At 42.7% G+C, this 27,209-nt stretch overlaps 1 protein-coding gene across 1 annotated transcript; it reads left to right on the top strand.

Moving 5' to 3' along the window:
* The first annotated feature begins 607 nt into the window (after positions 1-607).
* LOC101482597 (sodium/potassium-transporting ATPase subunit beta-3) lies at positions 608-21,431 on the top strand. The gene is made up of 7 exons (XM_004572541.5): positions 608-1,011; positions 9,533-9,661; positions 9,754-9,852; positions 16,664-16,851; positions 16,928-16,978; positions 17,152-17,238; positions 19,979-21,431. Exons 1-7 carry the CDS (start codon positions 738-740, stop codon positions 20,144-20,146), a joined length of 996 nt encoding a protein of 331 aa, XP_004572598.3. The 5' UTR covers positions 608-737; the 3' UTR covers positions 20,147-21,431.
* The last annotated feature ends 5,778 nt before the right edge of the window (positions 21,432-27,209 follow it).

Consider the following 27,209-nt stretch of genomic DNA (forward strand, 5'->3'; position numbering starts at 1 on the left):
ATAGATCCTCTTGCATTTCCTGGCTCCTTATTTCCTTCTTATTCCTCTTTTTCAGGTGGCTTCCTCCTTCTTTCTGTGTGTCACAACAGCATGACATCATCCTGCTTTTGCCCAATTACTTGCCACTGCAATTGTCACATGATTATATAATGTTGGTTTGACATGAATTTATTTCTGAGCAGCTTATTTTTTTCTTTCAGGGCTTATTTTTATTGTTTTATACAAAAATTACAGTGAAAGGGCTTATCAGGCATATTTTTTATTGACAAAAACACTGAATATCCTCGTCCTTCAGAGACTGACTGGTGACTTAACATTATATTAACCCATATCACACGATAGTAGGGTTATGGTTAGATTGGCGATAACTTTTGGGGATGTAAGAGTTAACTGATTAGAATTAATTGTAATTAAACCCCCCTACACACACACACAACAGCTGGGACAGACTTTAGGATGGATGGATGATGGTCTCAGCCTATTCTCACAACACAGTGCATCTTCATCATCATCATCATCATCATCATCATCGTCTTTATCACTGGAGACCCTCAGCCCTCACACATGCTCTGTGCTGCGCATGCGTCTCGTTCTGCAGCAGTCCCTATGTGCTTGTGTGTGTGTGTGTGATTGCGCGTGCGCGTACAGGGCTCCTCACGTAGATCCGACGGATCGGTTTATCCCAGCTGTTGGTGTTTAGCCTTGATTAGCCCAGATCAGTTTAGTCCGGCATCGGTATGTCGTCCAGTCCGCAGGTCCAGACCCAGGAACCAAATCAGGATCAGACCCAGGAACCGAACCAAGATCAGAACCAGGATAATACGAAGGAGGAGGTGAAGGCGGAGGAGAAAGAAGAGAAAAAGGAGGAGAAACAGGAAAAGAAGGACGACAAGAAAGAAGCGAATGAAGCGAAAATGGAGAAGAAGAAGGAGGAGAAGCAGGATTCCTGGAAGGATTTCATCTACAACCCGCGGACCGGGGAGTTTCTGGGCCGAACCGCTGGCAGCTGGGGTAAGAGAGGCGGCCAAAGAACCTGATCTTTTCCCGACAGTTGAAGTCTGTTCTGACCCGGTCTGACCCTACTCGGCTCGGTCGGTCACGGCTGTAATCCCGCTGAGCTAAGGGTGCCTGTCACGATGCGCGCAGCTTCACAGTGGGCCGAGCCGGATCGGGCCGAGCCGGGCTAATATGTGAGCTCGGATGAGTGATTTTCATTAACACAGCTGAAGATGTCAGAATAAAGCAGATTCACCCTCTGCGCCCTCAGGCGCGCCGAGTTCATGTTTAATTATGTAAAATCCTCTGCAACTCTGTGACGGTACTACAACATACTGCAGTATTTATGCTGCTGTACACCACAGCCTGCACACACTGTGTACTAATGCACACATTCAACACTAACAACATTTAATAACCATCGTGTTCATATTGATTTTAATCGTTGATGAGATTTAATGAGTCTGAGTGAAGCTCAGAGGGAAGACTGCTTATAAGATTTCTACAGTCATGACTGAGGTAAAATCGTTACTTATCATTTATTTACAAAAGACTAAGAGGCAGATTTAGGATCATCATCCTAACCCAGCAAAGATTTTAATAAAAGAGTTTGTCCGTTCCGTCGTGACTACGAAAAACAAAACTGTTTTAAAAGCTTTCAGTCTTAACATGAAAATAGGATCAACACACTGAGGATTTATTAATAAATTTCCAGTTTAAAAAGTTCAGTAATGCTGATGACATCGCAACCGTGACTGAATTAATGTCTCTGGGGTTACAGCCAACAGTATCAAAGACACAACTCATCAGAACTGTTCTCCTCACTTCCACCTTCATGTCCTCATTTTTGGGCTTTCTAGAGTAGCTCAGCATGACTCTGTTCCAAATAATCCTCCTTCATCTGAGCCTGGGCCTTGGTCTTAAGTTCATCTTGTTTGAAGGAAGCCATTTTGGCTCCTTAGTTTTAGGTCCCTGTGGAGCAGGAGTTATCTGACAGGAAGTGAGAAAAACCGGTTGATTTTTAAATGATTTAGGCTACGTCTACACTAGCCCAGATAAATTAGTTTGAAAACGTTCCACGTCCACACTATCGTTTTCATCCATTTTCACAGAGGTGTGCGTCCACATTGAAACGGCCAAAAACGCTTACATTCCAGTTCTGCGCATGCGTGAAAAATAAGAAGATTCAACCTGCCTCATTTCTTTTTTCTTTTTTTTTTCTTTTTATAAACTTTCAGGTGTTCTGGGAATCCATCCTACCTGAAAAAAACATCCTACCCAATGTTTCTGCGCAGACGCAGCGCATGCGCACAACACCGACACCGAATTAGCTTCTTTTTCTCTCACCCATCCGGAATACTTCTTAAGGTTATGGTTATGGGTAGGGTTAGGTTTAGTTGCAAGTCACTGTCAAAATTATAATGCAGGTAGGACGTTTTGTCAGAGTAGGATGGTTTCTCAGAACACTGGCTCTTTGAAACGTTGCAGCAAAACGTCGAGGAAAAGCAGAGGTTTTTTTTAAAGGACTAACAATGAGGTGGAGTTGTTGCTGTGAGTAACACAAAAGTACAAAGTTTAAAAAGCGAGTGAGAATTAAAGAATTTGAAGAAAAGCTCTCTGGAGCATGTGCAGACTGATATTAATCTTTAATAGGGCTGTCAAAATTGAGAACAGACAAAACAACTGCTGTAAATTGCCCTCTGCTATTTTAGTTTAATTGGTCACATGACTGCATCACATAACTAAAATGTGTCATTGTTTTCAAAAAGGCTCCGGGTTTGCTGTCCACACTGCAACGCAAAAATGGGATTTTCAAATGTATCTGCTTTGGAGAGCGTTTTCAAAACGCGGTTTTCCTTGACCAAAAACGCCATCTCAGTGTGGACGGAGAGAAAAAGATGCATTTTCAAACAAAAACGTATTAGTGTGGACATGGCCTTAGTCTGTTCAGCATCAGTGCGAAGTGATGCTGGATGTTTAGGCAGAAGTCTGAGCTGATAATGATACAAAGCTGATAAAACACAGCCTGACAGGAAAAAAATGAACACACAGATAACAGACTGAACTTAACAATACATGCTGCTTTAATTACTGTAAACCCTCTCTAATGCATACAAAAGTACTACTTTGTAACTCATTTTTTTGGCTTACACATTCACCAAACAATATCTTGGTTTAATCCTGGAAAAGGGATCCTTTAGAGTTTGTGTCAGGAAAGACATCTGATGAAAAGTATTTGCCAAATCAGGTATTCTCGTGAATACAGGAGCTGGGCGTAGCTTTTATTTAGAAAAGTTTTTTTTTCTTTTTTTCCCATGTACATACTAATTTAACTCTTTACAAACACCAGTATGGTTTCTGTAAACCCCCCCCTCTACCAACCAAATTAAACAAACAAAACACCCCCTCTTCATTCCTTCACCATATCAAATTTAACTGAATAATAAGAATTTTAATTGACCAGTCAGCAGTTCCTGTTTACTGGAAAAGCTCCAGAATATGATCACATTTCAGGTTCCTCAGTAGTCTGTTCTAGGACCATTAAAGTTCTTCGTGTATAAAAAAACATGGCACTCCAATCAGTTACTTGCCAGAGGTTTCTTCCTGTTAAAAGGGAGTTTTTCCTTCCCACTGTCACCAAAGTGCTTGCTCATAGAGGGTCATATGACTGTTGGGTTTTTCTGTATCTATTACTACCTTACAGTATAAGGTGCCTTGAGGTGACTGTTGTGATTAGGCGCTGTATTAATAAAATTTGAGTTAAAATGAAGCCTAGAAGACAGCTAACAGTTATGTCTGTGAAGGTTCTCAGTCATCCAGGTCATCGTAGTCAAAGGAGCTTGCAAAGAAAAGCGTCTGGACTTCTTTAAGTTGCTTGAAGACGTTTCACCTCTCATCCAAGAAGCTTCTTCAGTTCTGAACTGAAGAAGTTCTGAAGAAGTCCAGACGCTTTTCTTTGCAAGCTCCTTTTAGCTAACAGTTATATCCCCCTGCCACACCCCTAATAATCAGGCTATAAGACTTATAGCTGCTACACCTGAAGTCTGATTGCTAGTTTGATGCTTTGTGCTTGTCCAGCTCTTTCAGATTACACAAAGGCATGTTTGTTTTTTGTTTTGGTTTTTTTTAATGAAAAAGCTGTGTTTCTTTATTGCTGCATTGCACCTGTGGCATTAGGTTCTTTCAGTAAAGAGTTTGCATGTTTTCCCTGTGTGTGACTCCCACCAGGGGCAGGGATAGCTCAGTAGGTAGAGTGGTGGCCCCATGATCGGAAGGTCGGGGGTTCGACTCCACTGAACGGCTACCCTGAGGTACCCCTGAGCAAGGTACCGTCCCTACACACTGCTCCCCGGGCGCTGCACTGGCGGCTGCCCACTGCTTCACTGGGTGAATGGGTTAAATGCAGAGGAACTATTTCCCTATGGGGACTAACACGCACACTTTACACTTTACACCACCCTCTGGAACACAAACTTGGAGTAATCAGGACTCTACAACAACTCCGGGCAGAAAATGTTCCCTCTAAGCCTGAAGGGAAAAAGAGGGAATCCACACATGTAAATTAAGCTCCTAAAACATGCGGTTATCATAATTGAGCTTTTATCAAGTCAGCAAATATGCAGAGGAGAGAAGGTCAGACACCAGTTAGGGAGGATAAGAAAGACAAACAGAACAACATTGTCATCCTTCATGTATCAGGTTTATCAGAGAAACTCAGGAGCATCTTGTCTGTGAAGCTTCTCAGTCATCCAGGTCATCGTAGTCTAAGGAGCTTGGGAAGAAAAGCGTCTGGACTTCTTTAAGTTCCTTGAAGACGTTTCACCTCTCATCCAAGAAGCTTCTTCAGTTCTCTGCGCCAGGAGTGTCTTCCCAGAGTACTTCTAGCCCAGCCACACACTCAGACACAAACTAAACAATGTAGTGTAGCTGTGCAGTGCAGCGAGGAGAGCTCAGACCTCTATACTGGAGACACCAAACAGCCACCTCGACAGGACTCAGCTGTACATCTGCATCTGAAGGTCAAAGGTCACTCTTTGAAGATGCCAAATCTCACATGATGGACAGGGAAGACAGACGGTTTGAACGAGGAGTGAAAGAAGGAGTGAGGAGTGAGCCGGTGTGTACCTGGACGCCCATCCCCGGACACAAAGAACCACCAACGCACCGATGTCTGAGGGAGTCCGCCACTGGCAGGGGAAGTGGTGGTAGGGGGAGATAGGCCTCCATACCTTGGAGGGCCTAAGATGTCCCCAGAGAGGTGGCGCCTGACACCCAACCTGACATATAGACACAGAAATACAGGCACACACATATACAAACATCCATTCCCACCCTCATGCTCTCATATACACTTACTCCACACTCAACCAACGTGGAGACAGACATAAAGAGACGCTGTACACACGATCACACTCCCCAAGCGTACTCTAAGCCCCGGGTCTAGGTACCCTTGCCCCTGGAGGGGGGGAACTGCACCCAGACCCAGGTGGTGTTACCCTTTTCCCTGCGGTGGGGGGAGGCAGACCGCCCCGACTCCGCAGCAGCAGGGAGGCCCCACACTCCAGACCGCAGTCGGATGGCCAACTCCTCCTCCTAGCCCCCCCGCTCCAGCAGGTCGCAGAGAATGGGGGTGAGAGAAGACTCCAAACCTCCCTCCACCCGCTCATTGTAGTGTTGATGCATGTGTGTTCTAAGGTGCATTTAAAACCCAGGAGGGCATGGAGCTACCTGCCAGAGAGCAGCAGGTAAGCGCATGGTCCCTCCTGCTAGCCCTCAATGTCTACGTGTATTTAAAATTGAGAGGTGGGCAACGACGCCAGGGGTGGGGTGTACACCCTGATGGTACTTTGGATTCCGTGTATCGTGCCCACCCCCAAGATCCTATATGTATGTGTAATGAGAGTGTGAGTAATGTGAATGTCTAAGTTGTGGGATAAAATTGAGGCAGAGGCAGCCAGAAGGGGACGGGGGGGTGGCCTCCTCTGCACCCTGGTGACATACCCCTACTCCAAGGTCCTGCATGTGTGGGTAGTTGTGGTGGAGCGGGAAGAGGGAGGCAGCTGGAGATGGGGAGGGAAGGAAGGGAGGGGCAAGTGACCCCTCCCTGGGGCCAGCTCCCCCGCTGACCCCAGTAGGCACCCCCATACTCCGCGACCCACCAGGGAAAGGGGGCCCAGGCCCATCCAGACCGGGGCCCAGCGCAGCAGCGCCCCCCGGCCCCACAGAGCCCAGGACAGTCCACCCAACCCCACCACAGAGAAAACTGCACCCACCCCACCATCCACTCTTCTTCCAGACTACATAAGACAATAAACACCCAGGCTGAGATCTTCCTCCACCTCTCCTGTATCTCCCCCTCCTGTAGAGAGAGCCCCTGAGGAGAGGAAAGCTCCTGCAAGATGTGACAATCTTCCCCACCAGTTGAAGAGCCCCCCAGGTGGCTCGATGCACCGGCGGCACCCTGCTCCAGGGCTGGGCCCCCATGCACCCACCCGCCCACAACCCCGGCAACACACCAACCAGGACCCAAGCCCCCTGTTTCTGTAATTGTTAATCCACCAGGAGGTACAAGCTCTTTAATCAAGCTGATAATTTTATTGCTAAAATATATTTTGTCATTTTGTTATCCATGTTTTAAGATGCCAAATTAAAGTTATGTGTTTTCCTGAACAGAAGTAATAGTTTAAGTGGGCGATAGATCATAAAATCAAGCACAACTGTTCAGTTTCTTCAGTCTGACTCCCTTCTGCTTTCCTGCCCTAGAGGTGCAAGCACATTTAACTTTCCTTACAAGTGAATCAGAGAAAGTGGTGCTGATAAAGGTGTAGAAATGGCTCTGTAAGCAGTTTTATGCAGCTGGTATAGACTTCTTTGGTTCACAATAACTCAGATGTACTAATATAGTACAGTAGTATGAACAAAATGTGCTTGAACTAGTTTTTTTTTGTTAAGAATGTTTCCATGCCACATCCCTCCCCCCACCTCGGCCAGTCCGAAGACCTCTCCCTCCTGCTCTCCCCAGCCTACACCCCCTTCAGATGCAGTACCAAGCCCACCACAAAGACAGTTACAACCTGGCCTGAAAATGATCTCTCCAAACTGCAGGACTGCTCCACACAGACAGACTGGGACATATTTCAATATCAGAACCTAGAAACTTTCACAGAATCAGTACTGGGGCTATGGCAGCCTCGCTTCTGTCGGTCTGCCCCAGGGCAGCTGTGGCTACAACCATAGCTTGCCTCCACCAGTGTGTGAATGTGAGAGTGAATGAATAGTGGTATTTTAAAGCGCTTTGGGTGCCTTGAAAAGCGCTATATAAATCCAATCCATCATTATTATTATTATTATTATTATTATTATTATTATTACTGGACTACATCAAGTTCTGTATTGGAAATGTGACTGTGGACAAAAGCATTCGGGTTTTCCCAAAACAAAAACGGGCCAGGTTCGATCACTCCTTGAGCCGATCTGAAAAGAGGAATTAAAGACCATAAAAGAAGCATCGAGTCCCAGCTGTCGAGCAACAACACACAGGAGGTGTGGTAGGGCATACAAGACGACATAAACCACAAAGGCAGCACTGTGAAAACAGTGCACTGAATGTACAGCTGCCAGAGGAAATAAATCGCTTCTTCACCAGCTTTGAAACGCCACAACAGCAGTACTCATCTGCTTCAGCCCTGCTCTCATCCTCACCTGGTTCCTGCACCGCTCCACTCACTGTAGCGGAGCACGATGTCAGACATGTGCTCCTAGCAGTGAACCCCAGGAAGGCCAGATGGAGTCCAGATGGAGTACCTGGCAAGGTGCTAAGAGCATGTGCCCACCAGCTCACCCTCATCTTCACCAGAATCTTCAACCTCTCACTGGATCAGGCAGCCATCCCATCCTGTCTAAAATCAGAAACAAACATCCCAGTGTCGAAGAAGTCTCCCATCACCAGCCTGAACGATTACCGCCCTGTGGCCCTCACACCGGTAATCATGAAATGCTTTGAGAAACTAGTCCTTCAGCACATCAAGGACTACCTTCCCCCAGAATTCGACCCCCACCAGTTTGCATACCGTGCAAACAGATCCACAGAAGACGCCATCGCCCTCCACTCTGTGCTGAGTCCCCTAGAACATGCATGTCCCAGTAAAACAATCATCCCAGACGTCCTCATCATCAAACTGGTCACTCTTGGCCTCCCGCCTCTCACATGCGCCTGGATAAAGGACTTTCTCACAAACCGGCCCCAGACTGTAAGACTCCGCCCTCATCTCTCCTCCACTCGCACACTGATCACCGGCTCCCCACAGGGCTGTGTGCTGAGCCCCCTCCTGTATTCTCTCTACATCCACGACTGCAGTTCAACCCAAAACAACAATCTCATCATCAAGTCTGCTGATGACACCACGGTAGGCTGCCTCATCTCAAAGGGAGACGAGGCAGCCTACAGAGAGGAAGTCGTGAAGTTGGCAGCCTGGTGTTCAGAGAACAGCCTGGCACTGAACACTAAGAAAACCAAAGAGGTCATTGTCGGCTTCATGAGGCACAGCACTGACTTAGCCTCTCTTTACATCAACGGGGAGCGTGTGGAGAGAGTCCACACCTTCCAGTTCCTTGGTGTCCTCATCTCTGCTGACATCTCCTGGAGAGACAACATCTCAGCGGGCGTCTGATGTTCTACTGCTCATCCATTGAGAGCCTGCTAACAAACTGCATCACGGTATGGTAGGGCAGCTGCACTAAGGCGGGTAGAGTGAGGCTTCAGAATGTAGTTAAGGCAGCACAGAAGCTCATCAGCTGCCCTCTCCCCTCCCTGATGGACATTTTCTCCTCCTGCTGCCTCAGCAGAGCAGCAAACATCATCAAGGACAGCTCCCACCCTGGTTTCAACATGTTCAGCCTGCTTCCCTCAGGGAGGCGCTACAGGTGCATCAGCACAAAGACCCACAGACTCAAGAACAGTTTCTTTCCAAAGGCCATAACCATCCTGAGCTCCGATAGCACAGCCCCACCCCCACATTTTTCCAGTTCCCTCCATAAATCACCATTGTGTAATACTAAATTCTATGTGCAATCACCGGTAACTGTATATACAAAACCCAGTTTATTTATTTATTTACTTTTTCTTTTCTGTCTTTTACACCTGATTGTAAATTTGTACATTTTATTTATATATATATATATGTGTGTGTGTGTGTATATATATATATATATATATATATATATATATATATATATATATATATATATATATATATATATATATATATATAATTTTTTTTTTTTCATTGTTTTTGTTAACAATGTCCATATGTGTATATAGAGCAGCAGAACTGCCCCCCCCTTTGCACTGAGTATGAGATGATCTGTATCTCACTGTACAATCGTACAGTGACAATAAAGGCATTCTTTTCTATAATCACTCTTTAACTGTGGGTACTGGTTTCCATAGTATTTTTGATAGTCAACAATGGCTATTCTCTTGCTGTCTATTTAACCACAACAGTGAAACAAAGTAACATTTGAATGTTCTCTGTAGGTCTCATCCTCCTCTTCTACCTCATCTTTTATGGTTTCCTGGGGGGAATGTTTTCTCTCACCATGTGGGTGATGTTGCAGACGCTTGACGAAAATGTGCCCCGACATCAGGATCGAGTGGCCAGTCCAGGTGCTTTCATTTCCTGTTTCACCCTACTGCCACTCATCCTTACTTATGGTCATTTTTTAAAAATTTCAGTAATGACTTTGATTTTGTTGCAGGTTTGGTGATTCGTCCTCATGCAGTTGAAATTACTTTCAACCGCAGTGACCCAGAAAACTACAAACATTACATGCAACAGTTGCACAACCTCCTGCAAAGTGAGTACAACATGTAAACCGCCACACAGAGTCTCCAAACTCATTTCCAGGATTTCTGGAATTGTCAAAACTTGATCTAATCTTCATTGTTATCTTTTTACAAAAAAACAGCTAAACGAGAGGTTTTTGGACAAAGTTTGTGTTCTTCATTCTTTAAGCACCAGTTCGAGCACCGGTTCGAGCACCGTTTAAGCACCGGCACCATTTCAAAAGTACTGTTGTTAACTTCACCTTTCACATAAAAGTTTGCCTCATCACTGAACAAAATCTTCTGCGTGAACTGAGGGTCCTGTTCCAATTTTTGTTTTGCCCATTCTGCAAATTGTGTGCGCCAATCTGGGTCATCCTCGTTGAGATGCTGCAGTAGCTGGAGTTTGTAAGGGTGCCATTTGTGAGTAGCTAATATCCGCCGGAGAGATGTTCGACTAATACCACTCTCCAGTGACATGCGGCGAGTGCTACGCTGTGGGCTCTTGCTGAATGAAGCTAGGACAGCCACTGATGTTTCTTCATTAGTGACAGTTTTCTTGCGTCCACATTTTGGCAAATCCAACACTGAACCGGTTTCATGAAACTTAGCAAGCAGTTTGATGACTGTAGCATGGGAGATGGGTGGTCTCGTAAGGTGTCTTGCATTGAAATCTGCTGCAATGACCCGGTTACTGCGTTCACCAGATATCAACACAATTTCGACCCGCTCCTCACGTGTTAACCTCTTCGACATATCAATGGCTGTGAACAAAGAGAAACTTGTAAATAACTCATGAAAGAATAAAGTTACGTTGAAACCAAGCACACCATTGTTTTTCTTGTGACATTACCAATACGTTTGATGTGTCACATGGCCGTCTTCCTATTGAAAAAACAAAAGTTGTATCCAAGATGGCCGACTTCTAAATGGCCACCATGGTCACCACCCATCTTGAGGAGTTTGCCCCCTCACATATACTAATGTGCCACAAACAGGACTTTAATATCACCAACCCTTCCCATGTTATTATGGTGTATCCATATAAATGGCCCTCCCTGTAGAACATCAGTGAACCTCTGTGCTAACATTATGCCCAAAACCTAGCTGAAGTAAGGGTGAATTATAGAAGTACTCCTGCAAATGACTTTGCTTATTCCAGGAAGAAAAGGACCAAGATGTGTTCAGACATGAGCTTGAACCATTAAGCTACCTAATGTTCGTTCTCAGACTAAGAATTTAGGTTGAAAAGCAAAATGTTTTTTTACACACATTTCAATGTTAGTGTTCCTGTAGCACATTTTCCATGTCAGTGAATATGACTGGTACATTTAATAGATCACTCTCAATATTGCTTGAAGAAAATAAAATAAATAAAATACAAATGACTGTGTGCTGGACGCATGGGTTTGTCTGTGTGTGTCCATCATGTACTGTTGTGTGCAGAGCTTCATGAAAGACACGTGGATATCATATTTATGGGATATCATTCAGTCTCGATCACCTTCCCTCTCATTGCACCACTTGGTGAAATGTATCCGGTCTAACATCCCAGCGTCCCCTCTGTAGATCATCGGTGTCTCAGAAGCCCAGGGTCTTTTTCGAGTGTAATTTGTTTCATAGTTAGATGCCTGACTGACAAATGTGTAAAACAAAAACTACACACATTATTCAAAACACATAGCGCACAGTCGTGAATTCCCCCTAATTTTGGTATGATCCGAGCTCAGGCACTAGGTGACTAAGCACAGCACTTACGCATGTGAGTGAGGGGGGAGCTGCTGCCTGCGAGTTTGCTGTAGGAGAAGCACAGCCAGGCAGACAGAGGAGAGCTTAAGTTTTACCAGGTACCAAACCAAATCATTCGTACTGTACAAATAATGTAAATATGACGGTGTATCACGAAAGATTGATGTCAAACTGATCACTTGACCCATATTACGTTACTTGTTCTTCAAGTGAATCAATAAATGGCGAAATGAAAAGCCGAACAACAACAATGCTGTTTGTTTAGAGAGTCTTAGCTTACATGTGTGTTTATTTCATATTTTCATTTGTTACCTTCCACGGCTAAACAAACTCTCTAAACCGGTTTCAGTTATGTACTGATTAACACAACAATGGACATAAGGAGCTTCTTTCACAGAAAAAACTCAGATGTTATTTTATATATTAAGCTTTGTATGTTGTTCAGTATATTTCTATGCAAAAAACGGAATTTCAACACACAGCAGGATATTCACAGTTTAAACCAGATATTTACACTTTATGGAGAAAACAAAAACTTTTTTTTTTTTTTTAACTGTTAAACATCAATTTAGAGTAAACTTGTTTTGTTTTAGATAAATAAATATTGAAATATCTTTTGAATTAGTTAAATGTCAGAATAAAGAGAGACAGAGCTTCTGTTTTGTATCACTTTCATCAAATGTAGGAGTACAAGTACACTAAGTATATTGTTAATTATAAGAAACTGCAGACGATTCCATTCTGAGCTGAAGAAGCTTCTGATTGGTTAGTAGAGTCCATGTGAGTAAATTGGTGGCACAGCTGTGGATGCATATAAGGCAAAACACAGAGCCTGTTTCTGTGACATGGGAAAATCAAGAGATGTTAACAAAACACCAGGAAAAGAATTGTGGAGCTCCATAAGTGTGGCTCAGTTTGAATACAATTTGGTGCCATTTACAATTAAGAAATACAGACAGTTTCTCTCTTTACTCTTAAAGTTAACAAACATGTTTTTATATTTATCTAAAAAATAAAGATTTAGTCTGATTTGATGTTACAATTAAAAAAGTGTTTTTAGATGAAGAGTTTGTAAATATCTGGTTTCAACTGTATATTTGATGATGTTGGTGTTTGGCTTGATTGTCAGCAGAGAGAGAGAGAGAGAGAGAGAGAGAGAGAGGGGGGGGGGGGAGAGGAACAGAGAGGGGGAGAGAGAGAGAGGAGGATGAGGACAGAACAGAGATGGAACAAGAGCAAATCAAATCACTTTTATTGTCACATCACATGTGCAGGTATATTGGTACAGCACATGTGAGTGAAATTCTTGTGTGCGAGCTTCACAAGCAACAGAGTTGTGCAAAATACAATAATGTAAACAAGCAAAATACAAGAATGGCTACATCTGAAACTAATAAATATATGTACAATATATAATAGTATATGCATTTCTGGATGTGTATACTAAATATTTTTCTACGTGTGTGTGTGTGTGTGTGTGTACACATATTTTACAAATTAAATAGAGTAAACAATAAATAAAATAAAATATACAGAGTGAGACATGTGCAAAACAGTGGTGTTACTGTACAGTATGGAGTGCATAATGTTAAAGTTCCAGTAGTGAAGCTGAGGTGTCTATGAAGTGTTCAGCAGTCTGATGGCCTGATGGAAAAAGCTGTCTCTCAGTCTGCTGGTTCGGGACCGGATGCTGCAGAACCTCCTTCCTGATGGAAGCAGTCTGAACAGTTTATGGCTGGGGTGACTGGAGTCCTTGATGATCCTCCCCGCTTTCCTCAGGCACCGCTTCCTGTAGATGTCTTGGAGGGAGGGAAGCTCACCTCCAATTATCCGTTCAGAGCACCGCACTACTCGCTGGAGAGCTTTGCAGTTGTAGGCGGTGCTGTTGCCATACCAGGTGGTGATGCATCCAGTGAGGATGCTCTCAATGGCACAGTGATAGAAGGTCCTGAGGATGCGGGGGCTCATGCCGAATCTTTTCAGTCTCCTGAGAAAGAAGAGGCGCTGCTGCGCCTTCTTCACTGTTTTGTTTGTGTGTACTGACCACATAAGATCCTCAGCCAGATGTACACCAAGGAACCGGAAGCTGCTCACTCTCTCCACAGCAGCGCCGTTGATGGTGATGGGGGTGTGTACTTCTCTGCACCTCCGGAAGTCCACTATCAACTCCTTTGTCTTTGCGACGTTGAGGGTGAGATGGTTGTCTTGACACCAGTGGGTCAGGGAGCTGACCTCCTCCCTGTAAGCTGTTTCATCACTGTTGGTGATAAGACCCACCACTGTAGTGTCGTCCGCAAACTTCACAATGATGTTGGAGTTGTTAGTGGCTGTGCAGTCGTAGATGTAGAGTGAGTACAGGAGAGGGCTCAGTACACACCCCTGTGGAGCACCAGTGTTCAGTGTGATGGGGGATGAGGTGATGCTGCCCAGTCTGACCACCTGGCGTCTGTCAGACAGGAAGCTAAGGATCCAGCTGCAGAGGGAGCTGCTCAGTCCTAGATCCTGCAGTTTCCTGTCCAGCTTCGAGGGAACGATGGTATTGAATGCTGAGCTGTAATCTACAAACAGCATTCTCACATACGTGTCTCTCTTCTCCAGGTGTGACAGGGCAGTATGTAGTGTCAGGGCTATGGCATCATCAGTGGACCTGTTGTGGCGGTATGCGAACTGTAGAGGGTCCAGTGAGTCGGGTAGTGCAGAGCAGATGAAGTCCCTGACCAGCTTCTCGAAGCATTTGCTTACGATGGGGGTCAGGGCTACAGGTCGCCAGTCGTTCAATGAGGAGATGGTGGAGGATTTGGGTACAGGGACGATGGTGGCCATTTTGAAGCAGGCTGGGACTACAGACAGAGAGAGGGAAAGGTTGAAGATGTGCGTGAACACTCCAGCCAGCTGAGCCGCGCATGACTTGAGGACGCGGCCGGGAATCCCGTCCGGACCAGTAGCTTTGCGTGCGTTCACCTTCCTGAAGCACCTCCGCACATCCTCCTCAGACACAGTGTGCGCACTGACGTCATCCGCGGTGCGCACACTGTCCGGTCTCATGGTGTTCGCTGTGTCGAATCTAGCGTAGAATACGTTTAGATCCTCACACAGAGAGGCCGTGGTCTGCGGTGTGCTGGTTTTCCCTCTAAAGTCTGTGATCGTGTTTAGTCCCTGCCACATACTCCGAGGGTTGTCAAACTGTTGCTCCACCCTGTCCCTGTACTCACGTTTGGCTGCTTTGATCGTCTTCCGGAGTTGGTAATGTGCGTGTTTGTAGTCCGATGTGTTCGCGGAGGCAAAGGTGGTGCTCCGTGCCGCGCGAACATCTCCGTTAATCCAGGGTTTTTGATTTGGGAAGGATTTAACTGTTCTGGATGGGACGACATCTTCCACGCATGTCCTGATAAATCCGCAGACTGAGTCTGTGTATTCATCAATGTCCCTAGCAGCCACGTGAAGCAGGTGGCTAAGCCCCGGGTGTATAAAGTGTCTGGCTCCACCTCTGCTGTAGATCCTGGTGAGGTGGATCAGTGAGTTCACTCATGATGTACTCTGAGCTCTGCCTCTTCATTTAGGTGTTTAGTTCCAGTCACATATGTCAGAGTAAGGATTTGAGTATGATGATGTACATTTTGACGGAAGCCAATTTAGCCTAACAGTACTATAATAATTTTACCTGGACTGAGCACACACTCTGGTAAAAACTGAGAAACTATATACAGCGCAGGAAGATCAGATCAGCAGACAGCATCAAACAACCCTGAAAAGTCGTGTTAATGTATGTAAACCACAGAAGAAACATTGCTTTTCACATAAACACTGCAGCACATCTGAGGTTGGATGGCTGCATGCTCACAGCCAACATGCCATCCATCTGTGAAACACAATGCAGGCAGTATCATGGATTGATAAAGCTCTGTGGCTGTCTGAATTACATGTGCTTGCAGTGATTCAAAACTGTATGAAACATGTTCAAAGACAAAAGAATTCCAACAGGACGGATGAAGAAGCTCATGTAAGAGTCCTGAGCTACACTGGCAGAAGGCTGACCGATAAATCAAAGAAATATTGATAAAGTGAAATGGTTTGTAGGCCGGAAAAGAGTGGAGTGCCCACTCCGGATCAGGGACGAGACCCTGCCCCAAGTGGAAGAGTTCAAGTATCTCGGGGTCTTGTTCATGAGTGATGGGAGAAGGGAGCGGGAGATCGACAGATGGATTGTTGCAGCAGCTGCAGTGATGCGGACGCTGTACCGGTCTGTTGTGGTGAAGAGAGAGCCAAGTGTAAAAGTGGAGCTCTCAATTTACCGGTCGATCTACGTCCCTACCCTCACCTGTGGTCAAGGGCTGTGGGTAGTGACCAAAAGAACGAGATCGCGAATACAAGCGGCGGAAATGAGCTTCCTCCGAAGGACAGCTGGCCTCTCCCTTAGAGATAGGGTGAGAAGTTCGGCCATCCGGGAGGGGCTCCGAGTAGAGCTGCTGCTCCTCCACATCGAAAGGAGCCAGTTGAGGTAGTTTGGGCATCTGACATCCCCTGGCGCCTCATGAGCGAGGTTTTCCGGGCATGTCCCACCGGGAGGAGGCCCCGGGGCAGACCCAGGACAGGCTGGAGAGATCATATCTTTCGGCTGGCCTGGAAATGCTTTTGTGTTCCCCCGGATAAGCTGGAGGAGGTGGCTGGGGAGAGGGAGGTCTGGGCTTCTCTGCTTGGGCTGCTGCCCCCGTGACCTCGCCCCATATAAGCAGAAGAAAATGGATGGATGGGTTTGTAGGATCAGAGCTAGAGCAGGGGTGGGGTACTCCAGGCCTGGAGGGCTGGTGTCCTACAGGTTTTAGATTTATCCTTGATCCAACACAGCTGATTTAAATGGCTAAATGACCTCCTCAACATGTCTTATGGTTCTCCAGGGAATGAACTCATCATTTGATTCAGGTGTGTTGACCCAGGGTGAGATCTAAAACCTGCAGGACACCGGCCCTCGATGCCTGGAGTTGCCCACCCCTGATCTAGAGTTGATCGACTTTACTGTGTGTTGTCTAATACGGTAGTGTCGACTCTGCCCCTGCTCAGACATACAAGCCTCATTTTGTCTTTCTTCCTCTTCAGGTTATAATGACAGTATTCAGGAGCGTAATGACTTGTGTATGGTGGGCGAATACACTACACAGGACAATGAGCCGATAAAGAAGGTTTGTCAGTTTAAACGAAGTACACTGCGTCAGTGTTCTGGTTTGCCTGACCCCAGCTTTGGGTTCAAGGAGGGGAAACCCTGCATCATAATCAAGCTGAACCGGGTCAGTGAAGCACTTGTTGATTTTAAAAAAGCCAAAAATGACTTGCGTGAATACTAATTTAAAAACCTGTCTGCAGGTAATCGGCCTGAAACCAGAAGGAGATCCCTACATCAACTGCACTGCCAAGGTAACCCACAACATGCAAATATCCCATGGTGCACCTGTGAAGCAGAGGAGAAACGTAAAAGGAGAATTCACCACATTTTTAGAAGTGCAAATTAGAAGGTTTCCGTAGTAAATGAAATTACTTTTTCGAACTATTAAATTGAAGAACTGTATATGTGCCTCACTCTCTCGTAGAGAGCCACTTCCTTGCAGATGCAGTACTTTCCGTCTGAGGGTCGTCTGGATAAGATGTTTTTTCCATACTATGGGAAGAAGTCTCACGTGAGTAAATATTGCATGCTGAGTACTTATTCAGAAGTATTTTTATGTAGCAAAAAAAAAAAAAAAAATCTGATTTATTTCTACTTTTCTATTTATGCAGGAAAATGTCAGAGCAACTTTAAGGTTAACAGATTTCCTCTCACTTTGACAATACTTCTATTTTTGAAGCGTCAAAGTTTACTTAACCTACAAGGAATGAATACAAGAATAGTATTTGATACAGGTTGCTAAGCTTTATTTAAATATTTACCTTTAATTTTAGTTGTAACGCACCAAATCACAACAACCATAAGGAGAGATCATTTGTAGGAACTGACGCTGCCATAGGTCTCGGCTGCTCAGGATTCCCATGATGCATCGAGTTTTTCTTCTTCAGTAACCTTGTGTTTATACATCACTCTGCATTTAATTTTGTTAAACTCTGTCTCTCTTCCACAGCATGTCTTTATCCTGTCTTCCTTCTCTCACCCCAACCAATCACAGCAGATGGCCCCGCCCCTCCCTGAGCCTGGTTCTGCTGGAGGTTTCTTCCTGTTAAAAGGGAGTTTTTCCTTCCCACTGTCGCCAAAGTGCTGCTCATAGGGGGTCATATAATTGTTGGGTTTTTCTCTGTATGTATTATTGTACGATCTACTGTACAATATAAAGCACCTTGAGGCGACTGTTGTTGTGATTTGGCGCTATATTGATAAAACTGAATTTAATTAAACTGAACACAATTTATTGTATACAGAATTAAAGCAGGACCCTCAAAGAAAAGAGAACCAATCTTACCATGGCCTAAAGGAGTATGAAACATTTGAGGATTAGCAACATTGCGAAGGCCTGAAATGCCAAGAAAGTCCATACACAGTTATACGAATTGATTTGTCAGTTCTCAGAAGAAATGCCTATAAGAGGCATGAGGAATTCCAATTTGCAGTGAAAAAGCCTGAAATCTAATGGTCCACCATATACAAGCAAAGGTGAGCCCATAAAGGGCAGGAAGTAAACATTCCTTACCAAATAAAGAAACCAGAACCTTACATGGAATGTGCCTGCAGTTTAAGGCAAGGTTTACAAATTTTAAGTACAACAATGACAACTTTTATCACAATCACTCAAACAGAACCCAAGACTGAGCTGAAGGGAGGAATAAAATCTCACGGAGTTAAAATGCATTTCATGAGAAAATTAATTATTTTTTAGTGTCTTGCTGCAAGAGCTGCAAGCTTACAAGGAGGAGGCTGCAGAGGGGTAAGAGGGGTAAATGCAATCATTCTGTTAGAATGACTGCAATTGATCTCTAGATCAACATAAATGACCAGGCTATTGGAATGATGGGGGAGATGGATAAGACTGGGAATTTCAGCTTGGTGACAGGGACTGGCCGATTGAAGGGAGATTGAAATGGGCAGCCATCTGCCGCCACTGGTTGGGGTTGGTGGGAGGAAGACATAACAAATGCCATAACTTAATAATCACCAATGATTAAATGCAGAGATGTATATAAAAACACAGTGAGTGAAGAAACGATACATCACGGGAAGCCCCTAGCAGCCTAGGCCTATGGCAGCAGACAAAGAGGGGTCTGAAATCTGAAGGCTCTGGCTCCCATCGTACTTGTGGTTCCCAGTGATAGCAAAGTACTGTATTTGGGTGATGCGCTACTGTGAAGTCTTTAAGATGAGATCAGGCTTAATTATTCACGACTGAGCATATGAGAAGGAGTTTAAATTCAATTCTGGATTTAATAGGGAGCCAATGAAGAAAGCCAATCGATATGAATTAACAAACCGCTGCAGCACAGTAGGTTTCATACCTAAGGCATGCTCTAATCGTTGTAAGAATGTAAAATACTATGGTAAATTGTATCGAATGCTGCACTGAACTCTAGCAGGACAAGCACACAGTTCACTCCACTGCCAGAGGCAAAAACATCATTTGTAACAGTGACTATACTGTTTCTGTACTGAAAGTTCTGAACCGTGATAGAAACTCAAAGAAAGGGTTTCTGATCAGTTAGCTGTTTCACAAATACTCTGTCAAGAATTTTTGACATAATATAAAGGTTGGTGAGCTGGGTGAAGTGATAGATTTTTAATTACTGGCAGCTTTTAGGCCTGTAGTATGTAGCCCATTAATAGAGATGGGATGATCATATTTAAGATTGAAGGATTAACTAATGGTAGGACTTCTTTGTGGAGTCTAAAAAACATGTTGATGGTTTAGAAGAAGTAATTAAAGAAATTCATTCAGAAAGTTATCTTATCTTGTGGTTTGGGAGCGAGTAGCAAATAACATAATTTGGTCTTGTCCTTAATTTATGCAGTAGATGATGAAGTCTTTGTAGGCAGTCTGTAACCTAACCCTCCCAAACTTTCTTTGAGTTCTGATTTACTAAGTACATGGCTTTCTCAGCAGAGGTGGCAGGCGTGCATAGTGTTATTCATGCTCAGTTTTCCAGCTTTATGCCAAAGATTGAAGTTATCCTTTTGGCCAGTTTTCAAGACTGGGTTTGTAAGTTGAAGGTGTTATTTAGCTGAATAATTCTCTCCCATACAGTTCACCACTCAGGAAAACTGGAGCTCAGACTTCTTGGATTGGTCTGCCAGTACAATTAACTACACAACAGCCATATTTTTAGTTGGATAACTTCAATAAAATTGCTGGCAAAGGCTGCAGAAGACTCCTGTTAGATGAGGTTAAGCCAAGAAGATGGCTATGAGCTACAGCTAACAACCTCTCTCTCCGTTTACAGCCTGACTACGTGCAACCGCTTGTTGCAGTCAAGTTATTGTTCACAAAAGAAGACTATAACATCGAGCAGACGGTGGAGTGTAAAGTTGAGGGTTCTAACCTCCGCAATGATGATGAGCGAGACAAATTTCTGGGTCGCGTCACTTTTCGGGTCAAAGTGTCAGAGTAACCAGACATGACAATTGCCATGAACACCACAAACTGGGTTTACACTGGCAATTGGTCTCCAGTTCTGGATACTTTTTAACATGGACCTGATCTTATCTCTGTCTGTTCAGACTCTAAAGAAGTGATCAAATCTGGAGAAGTGGGAGATTTCACTGGTTTTACTGCCTATATCTTTCAGACCTCCTGTTTCAGACATAGTTAACCCCAACAGATGTTTTATTTGCTCCAGATCTGCATTTTATTAAAGAGAAAACCAGAGTAACTGACTGTAGTAGAGTCTGTTCTGACAGCTGGAGCAGATCAGGTCTGCTGTGGGGCGCATGTAAGCCAGCGGCACAATGATGTGTTGTTTTTAAATTTATGTATGTTAGTGATGTAATAAAACAGTAATATTATACCTGCCATGTCTGACAGAGGAGTGCAACACACTGAAATGTAGTTTACATGTGACCTGGTGGTTGGTAATCAGATTACCTACCATCCAACCAGATAATGCAACAGGAACTGCCTTTGAAATATTCATTGTACTGCAGTGAAGAACTGTGACTGTCATTAATTACATCAAATAATGTTAGATCCCATTTCTTCTGCTTTGTGTTCTGATGCAGTCTACAAAGAGCCCATTTAGTTCCTGTTACCCACTGTATTGAAATTGGCTGCTGTTTATCTAAAGGGTTCACATAAGTTCATTCCCAGGAAATAGGACTGAGTGCCCAAAAGACCAAATTTTGTTAAGATACAAAAAATACAGCATTAAATTTGACTGAAATAAAAACTTTTCTTCTTCAGTTTTTCACAGTTAAACATGAATAGAAATAACACTGCCTGTCCTGCTGTCATAAACATGGCCAGAAGATGTCACTGTTTTGTCATAAATCATGTTTGCAGAATTTCTTCAGATTCTTTTTCAGTATAATTTATTAGATATTTGTAAAAAGTTCTCCAGTGTTTATTAAGCATAGAATTTTTTTTAAGAAATGTGAATAATGTGTAACTGTAATAACTAGTGTTTTGGGACTATAGAAACAGATGAAACCAGCAGAGCTTTTCACCTTCATCACATGTCATTGTTTATAATATATATATATATATATATATATATATATATATATATATATATATATATATATATATACACACACACACACACACACCATTTTTTACAAAATATTCTGAACAAAAGGCACTACTTGAACGTTGTAAAACCATGTTTGTTTCTGGATGATCAAAAACAGGAAACCTAATGACACATACACTGCTGGAAATAAAACGAAGCTCTAACACTTGTCAGTGATTTAGTGTCTTTCTTTTAATATTATTATTATTATTATTATTATTTTTAAGCTCCTATCAGACGTCCCTCTCTTTTTCATATCACTGGCCTTTTATATGGATTGAAGATTTCCTGTCAAAAAAAGCTTGTGCAGATGCAGAAAATAAAGGAACATGCGGTCTCTAAAAATTCATGCTGGATATCTATAATGATATGCACTAGGTAATGAGTTAGGAACAGAAGGATGCACATTGTATGATGAAAATGTATCTACCTACAAATGGCTGAATTTAAAGAAGCCTGAAAGTCAGTGTGGAAAAAAGTATGCATAAAGCTATTCCAGTTTCATGTAAATCCTACTGCTAAGATGAGTGATTGAAAAACAGAAAAACAGCTATTTTTATAGAGCAAAAAATTTAAGATTTCTAAAGGGAACATTTATTTTATTTATTTATTTTTTATTTTATTAGTATTTTCCTCAAATGTGTCAAATATATATTTTCTCATCTAAATGTCCACTGAGCCGTGAGCCAGGGGGCGGTAATGCTCCTTAGCATTGGTTGCCGACCAAGAAGAAGAAGAAGCTGTGAGCCAGGAGAGAGGGGGTGAGTGAGTCAAATGTGCTGTTTGCATGTTAGCTGAGCGATGCTACTGTGAACTGAGGAGCTATTGTCTTGATGTGAGCTTCTACTCAGGGTTTTTTTTTTTTTCCAGTTCAGAGCAGAAATGTTTTTGTTAAGAAACTGGCTGTTGTTTTTTTCCACACAATTTCAATTATAAGCTAGATATATTTCTACTAAATAAATTAGTTTTAGCAACAGGAATGAGTCAGTGAATGAGTCAGTTGGGCTTGTGAATCATGATTCACGAGTCAGTAAAGTGATTCTCGAGTATTGAACAACTCGTTCATGATTCGCACATCACTAGCAGCAACGGTATTCAGTAGTTTGCCTGACAATGCTTACCAATGCTTACTTTCCTCATCCCTACGGTCACACGCAGACCGTGACAAATGTCTTCCAATTTCAGCTCCATCATTCAGCGTGTTTTTCCTGTAACTTCTGTGACCCGTGTGGGAGTGTGAGTGAGCGCTATGTGTGTGTTTGGGGGGGGGGGGGGGTAAAAGGCTACTTTGCCATGTGCTGGAGTATAACTTGTTAAGGTTCAAAATTGAGGAAGGAGAGTACAAACCACCCTTGGTCCAGAAGCTCTTGGTCAAACAATGATTTTTAATGAATACACACGTGTAGGAAGACAACTCTGTACGCCGACAGCAAGTAGTCTTCGACTTAATCAAAGCATAAACAGATTTTTATAGCATCAGGGTTTGATTTACTGACGCCCCTTCATACGTCACAGACAGGATATATACATACGTCAAATCAACACCACAATGACTTTTAAGACAGAACATCATCTTCTATTTTCATGGCCGGCAGTTCCTTTCTACCTTTCAGTTCCTCTTTCTTGCCGAGACGACAAGGACGGTTCCTCTTTTACCGAGACATGACTAATCTCTCCTCTAAATAAATCTAACTCATGTGTGTGTGTGTGTGTTGACCTCACATGCTCTTTGTGTCACCTCTTCACCTACTAACTGTCTGTGTCTCGTCCTCAAATGCTCTTTCTCAATTCACCTGTTGCACTTCTGACCTTTTACCAGAACAGAGGCTCATCCTTATGTGTTACAACCTAACTGAGACTATGTATATGTCCTCTACTAAATAAATGTTTTAACCAAGAACCTCTACTAAAACCTTAATATGAAATGACCTGATATATAAGTGTTTTGTAAGCATGTATTGCAATTCCTTCTATGTTCTAGTTTTCCCTCAGCATGTATCACCTGAACAGTCACGTCAGTGAAGCTTAAGACCTTTAAAGAACCTGAACATCAACTCAAATAAGCACAGATATGCATTGTGTACACAATAGTTATAACTGCATCTGAAATACAAAATTAACATCATCATAAACATCTTAAGGCCATCTTAAAGCTATCTGTTACATTGTTAAAGCAATGATCATACTGCAGATTATATTATTAATGCAATGGTAATAATGATGATTATTTAACAATAGCAGTAAAATAATTTCCCTGCTCCACAAACTCCAGGGCTGTGTTGGGGGAGTTTGGGCTTATTTTTCCGCTATTCTTCAGTGTCGAGGAAGTGTATCTGAAGAATATGTGTAAGCTGCGCAGAAGTGAAAAGTTGAATTGATGAAAAGTTATGTACATAATGGCACCCTCGCGGTGGTTAACACTGAAAATCTAGTCATCCATTTAGCTTGATAAGTTAACCTGGTTAACCCAAGTGAATTACTCTGTAGTCAGGTCTGTTCGGGCTTTGGGGGAATTTTGGACTCAGCAAGTAATGCTTGACTTGGGACTCACAGTGGGAATCTGAGGGTTTGATAGTCTGGACACGCTGGGTAAATTGCGTGCGTCGCTGTATAAAAGGTCACACCTTCGGCCAAAGTGTACATATGTAAATAGTATAGCTGTCGAAATTAACGCGTTAATTGCGATAATTAAATTTTGGAATTAATTACGTTAGAATATTTAACTATTTAGTGCAACACGCAGATAAGTCGCTCCCATAATTCCACTTGATTTGTTTTTTTTTTTTTTTTTTTTTTTTATTAATATTTTTGGATGGACAGAAACATTAATAAATAAATATACAACTGCAATAATCATACTGTCAGTTCTCTGTCCGTTTCTAAACAAACAAACAAACTAAGACAAGCAAACAAACAACACACTAACAAAAAAAAAAAAAAAAAAAAAAAAAAATTACATAAATAAATAAATAAATAAAATAAATAAAACCCAGGAGAAACAAAATAATACACCGCCTCCTGGAAAACATCAGCAAAAACAAAAACGAATAAGGGTAAAACCCCCTGGTGCAAAAAAAAAAAAAAAAAAAAAAAAAAAAAAAAAAAAAAAAAAAAGACAACAACCAAAATACCAATGACACATGAAATATCCCTCTAAGAGACCATTTATCATAATGTCTAAGAGACATTGTCAATGTACCGCAAAAAGGGACCCCAGACCTGCTCAAAAATATCTTCTCTTCCCTTCATTCTATACATAACCCGTTCATATGATGCCATCCTAGACATTTGTTCGGTCCATTCCTTAAAAGAACAGGGGCTGGATGACTTCCAATGCCTAAGAATTACCCTGCAACCAGTTATAAAAGCCAGACGCATCCACAATCTCTGTTTTTTTGAGAGAATGTTATCGTCAGGTAGTAGGCCCAGGACGCATATAGCTGGAGATTTAGAAAGATTAAGTTTAAAAATATCATTCACCAAGTTGATGATCCCATCCCACAAATAATCATTTTTCCGACATGTATACAACATATGAACTAGAGTCCCGACTTCCTGCTGACATTTCCAACAAATGTCCTTATCTGCGAGCTTCAACCTGACTAATTTACTGGGTGTCCAATAATTTCTGTGAAGCAACTTGTACTGGATAAGTTGAGACTGTGTTTCAGGTGAGCAAACATACCATGATGAGATCAGCATCTTCCAACTGTCCTCTGAGATCTGGATACCCAGATCTTTCTCCCAACACCGCCTCAGTCCCCCCAAACTGGGAGCGTGTGCCTCTCTGAAGCTCCTATAAAATTTAGATGCCCTGATTCTGTTATTGTCAGGGGTTGCAAACATCTTCTGAACACTAGATGGAGGGTCTAGATTATTTTTCAAAATGGCTTTAATACAATGTCTTATTTGAAAAAACCTCCAAATTTCCCTTGGATCCAAATTGAATTCTCGTCTGATTTCTGCAAACGATTTCATGCCAGTCTGCCCAAATAGGTCCCCCATCTGATTAATACCTGTCCTAGCCCAGGCCTCCCACCAGACCGGTTTCTTACCTATTAATACTTTCTTATTATACCAAATAGAGGCTCTAACGGTGAGATAAGGGCTGCTGTTGGTATATTGGTGAGCTCTAAGCCAGGTCTCTTGCATGAAAGACAGTACTGGATCTTTAAACGGTACTGGCCTTCCCTTCTGAGTAAGGAAGGCCTCTAAAGACGAAGGGGCCACAAGACTTTCCTCAATCCCAACCCATGATGGCTTATCAGTAGAGGAATTATGTATCTTAACTAACTGAGAGAGGGAGAAAGCATAATGATACCAGACCATCTTAGACAATGCCAACCCACCACTCTCTTTAGCAGCATATAATTTAGACCGATTGAACAATGGCTTTTTACCTGCCCACACAAAACCCTCTACACATGTATTATAAAGCTTTAGCAAATTATGTGGGACTGCTATCGGTAACATGTGAAGAAAGTACTGAAGTTTAGGGGCAATAATCATCTTCACCAAATTAATTCTGCCCAAAAGGGACAGATTTATTTTAACCCAATTCTGCAACAGCGAACGGATGTTTTGAATCACTGGGGAAATATTTACTTTCATTATGTTGTCTAAACCAGGGGTCAATTTAATCCCCAAATAAGTCAGACCCTCGGGCATCCACTTGAAATGCCATGAACTCCTCATAACAGGCGGACACAATTTAGAAATAGGCATAGCTTCAGACTTAGACCAATTTATAGTGTATCCAGAGATTACAGAGAAAGAATCAATAATTGAGGAAATTGCAGGAACGGCCTGTTCTGGGTTAGTTGAAATTAGTAAAATATCATCTGCATACAAAAAAGTTTTATGTTCTTCTTGACCCAAATCCACCCCTCTAATTTTCTTACATTCACGTAAAGCTATGGCTAAAGGCTCCAAAAACAGAGCAAAAATGAGAGGTGATAAGGGTGAACCTTGTCTAGTACCCCGACTTAACGAAAATGAGGGTGACATTATCCCATTGGTAATAACTGTAGCCATTGGATCTGTGTATACCACCTGAATCCACTGCCTAAAAAAGGGACCGAAACCAAATCTCTTCAAGGTATGAAACAGAAAAGGATACTCAACTTTATCAAAAGCTTTCTCTGCGTCCAAAGAGAAGGCAACGACAGGGTCTAGCTTAGTCCTGCTCTTCCAAAGTATATGCAATACCCTACGTAGATTATCCGCAGAGCTTCTATTTTTCACAAAACCGACCTGATCCCTATGCACCAAATACGGAAGAACTTTTTCAAGCCTAAAAGCTAATATCTTAGAAATAATTTTTTCATCCACATTAATTAATGAAATTGGGCGATAATTCCCACAATGCTGTGGGTCTTTCCCTTTTTTATGTAATAACGTGATCACTGCCGATCGCATACTAAACGGTAGTCTCCCTCTTTGAAACGCATCTTGATATACCGACAGTAGTCTTGGAGCTAGTTCGTCCACAAACACCTTATAAAAATCTGATGGAAATCCATCATTACCTGGAGATTTACCCACTCTAAGGCTGCCGATTGCCTGCTTAACTTCAATTAATGTAATCTTACCTTCTAATATACTTCTTTGATCTTCCGACAGGCTGGGAATTTTAATAGAAGAGAAGAAATCTGACAGCCTCTGTTCCTCCACCAGTCCATTAGAAGTGTACAGCTCCTGATAATATTTAGTAAAAATATCATTTATTTCTTTTTTACTAGTAGTCAACTTATTATTATTACTAGGATCAAAAATAGATGGTATAAGGTTACTAGATTTTATCTGCTTAACCCTGTGTGCCAACATTTTACCTGTTCTCTCCCCTTGTTCAAAGTACTTCTGATTTAGACAAAACATTGCATATTCCACTTTTTTCTCCAATATGCTATTCATCTCAAATTTAAATTTAATTAATTTGTTCCATATG

This window comes from Maylandia zebra, linkage group LG14 (genome assembly GCF_041146795.1).
Source record: "Maylandia zebra isolate NMK-2024a linkage group LG14, Mzebra_GT3a, whole genome shotgun sequence".
NCBI classification, from domain to species: Eukaryota; Metazoa; Chordata; class Actinopteri; order Cichliformes; family Cichlidae; genus Maylandia; species Maylandia zebra.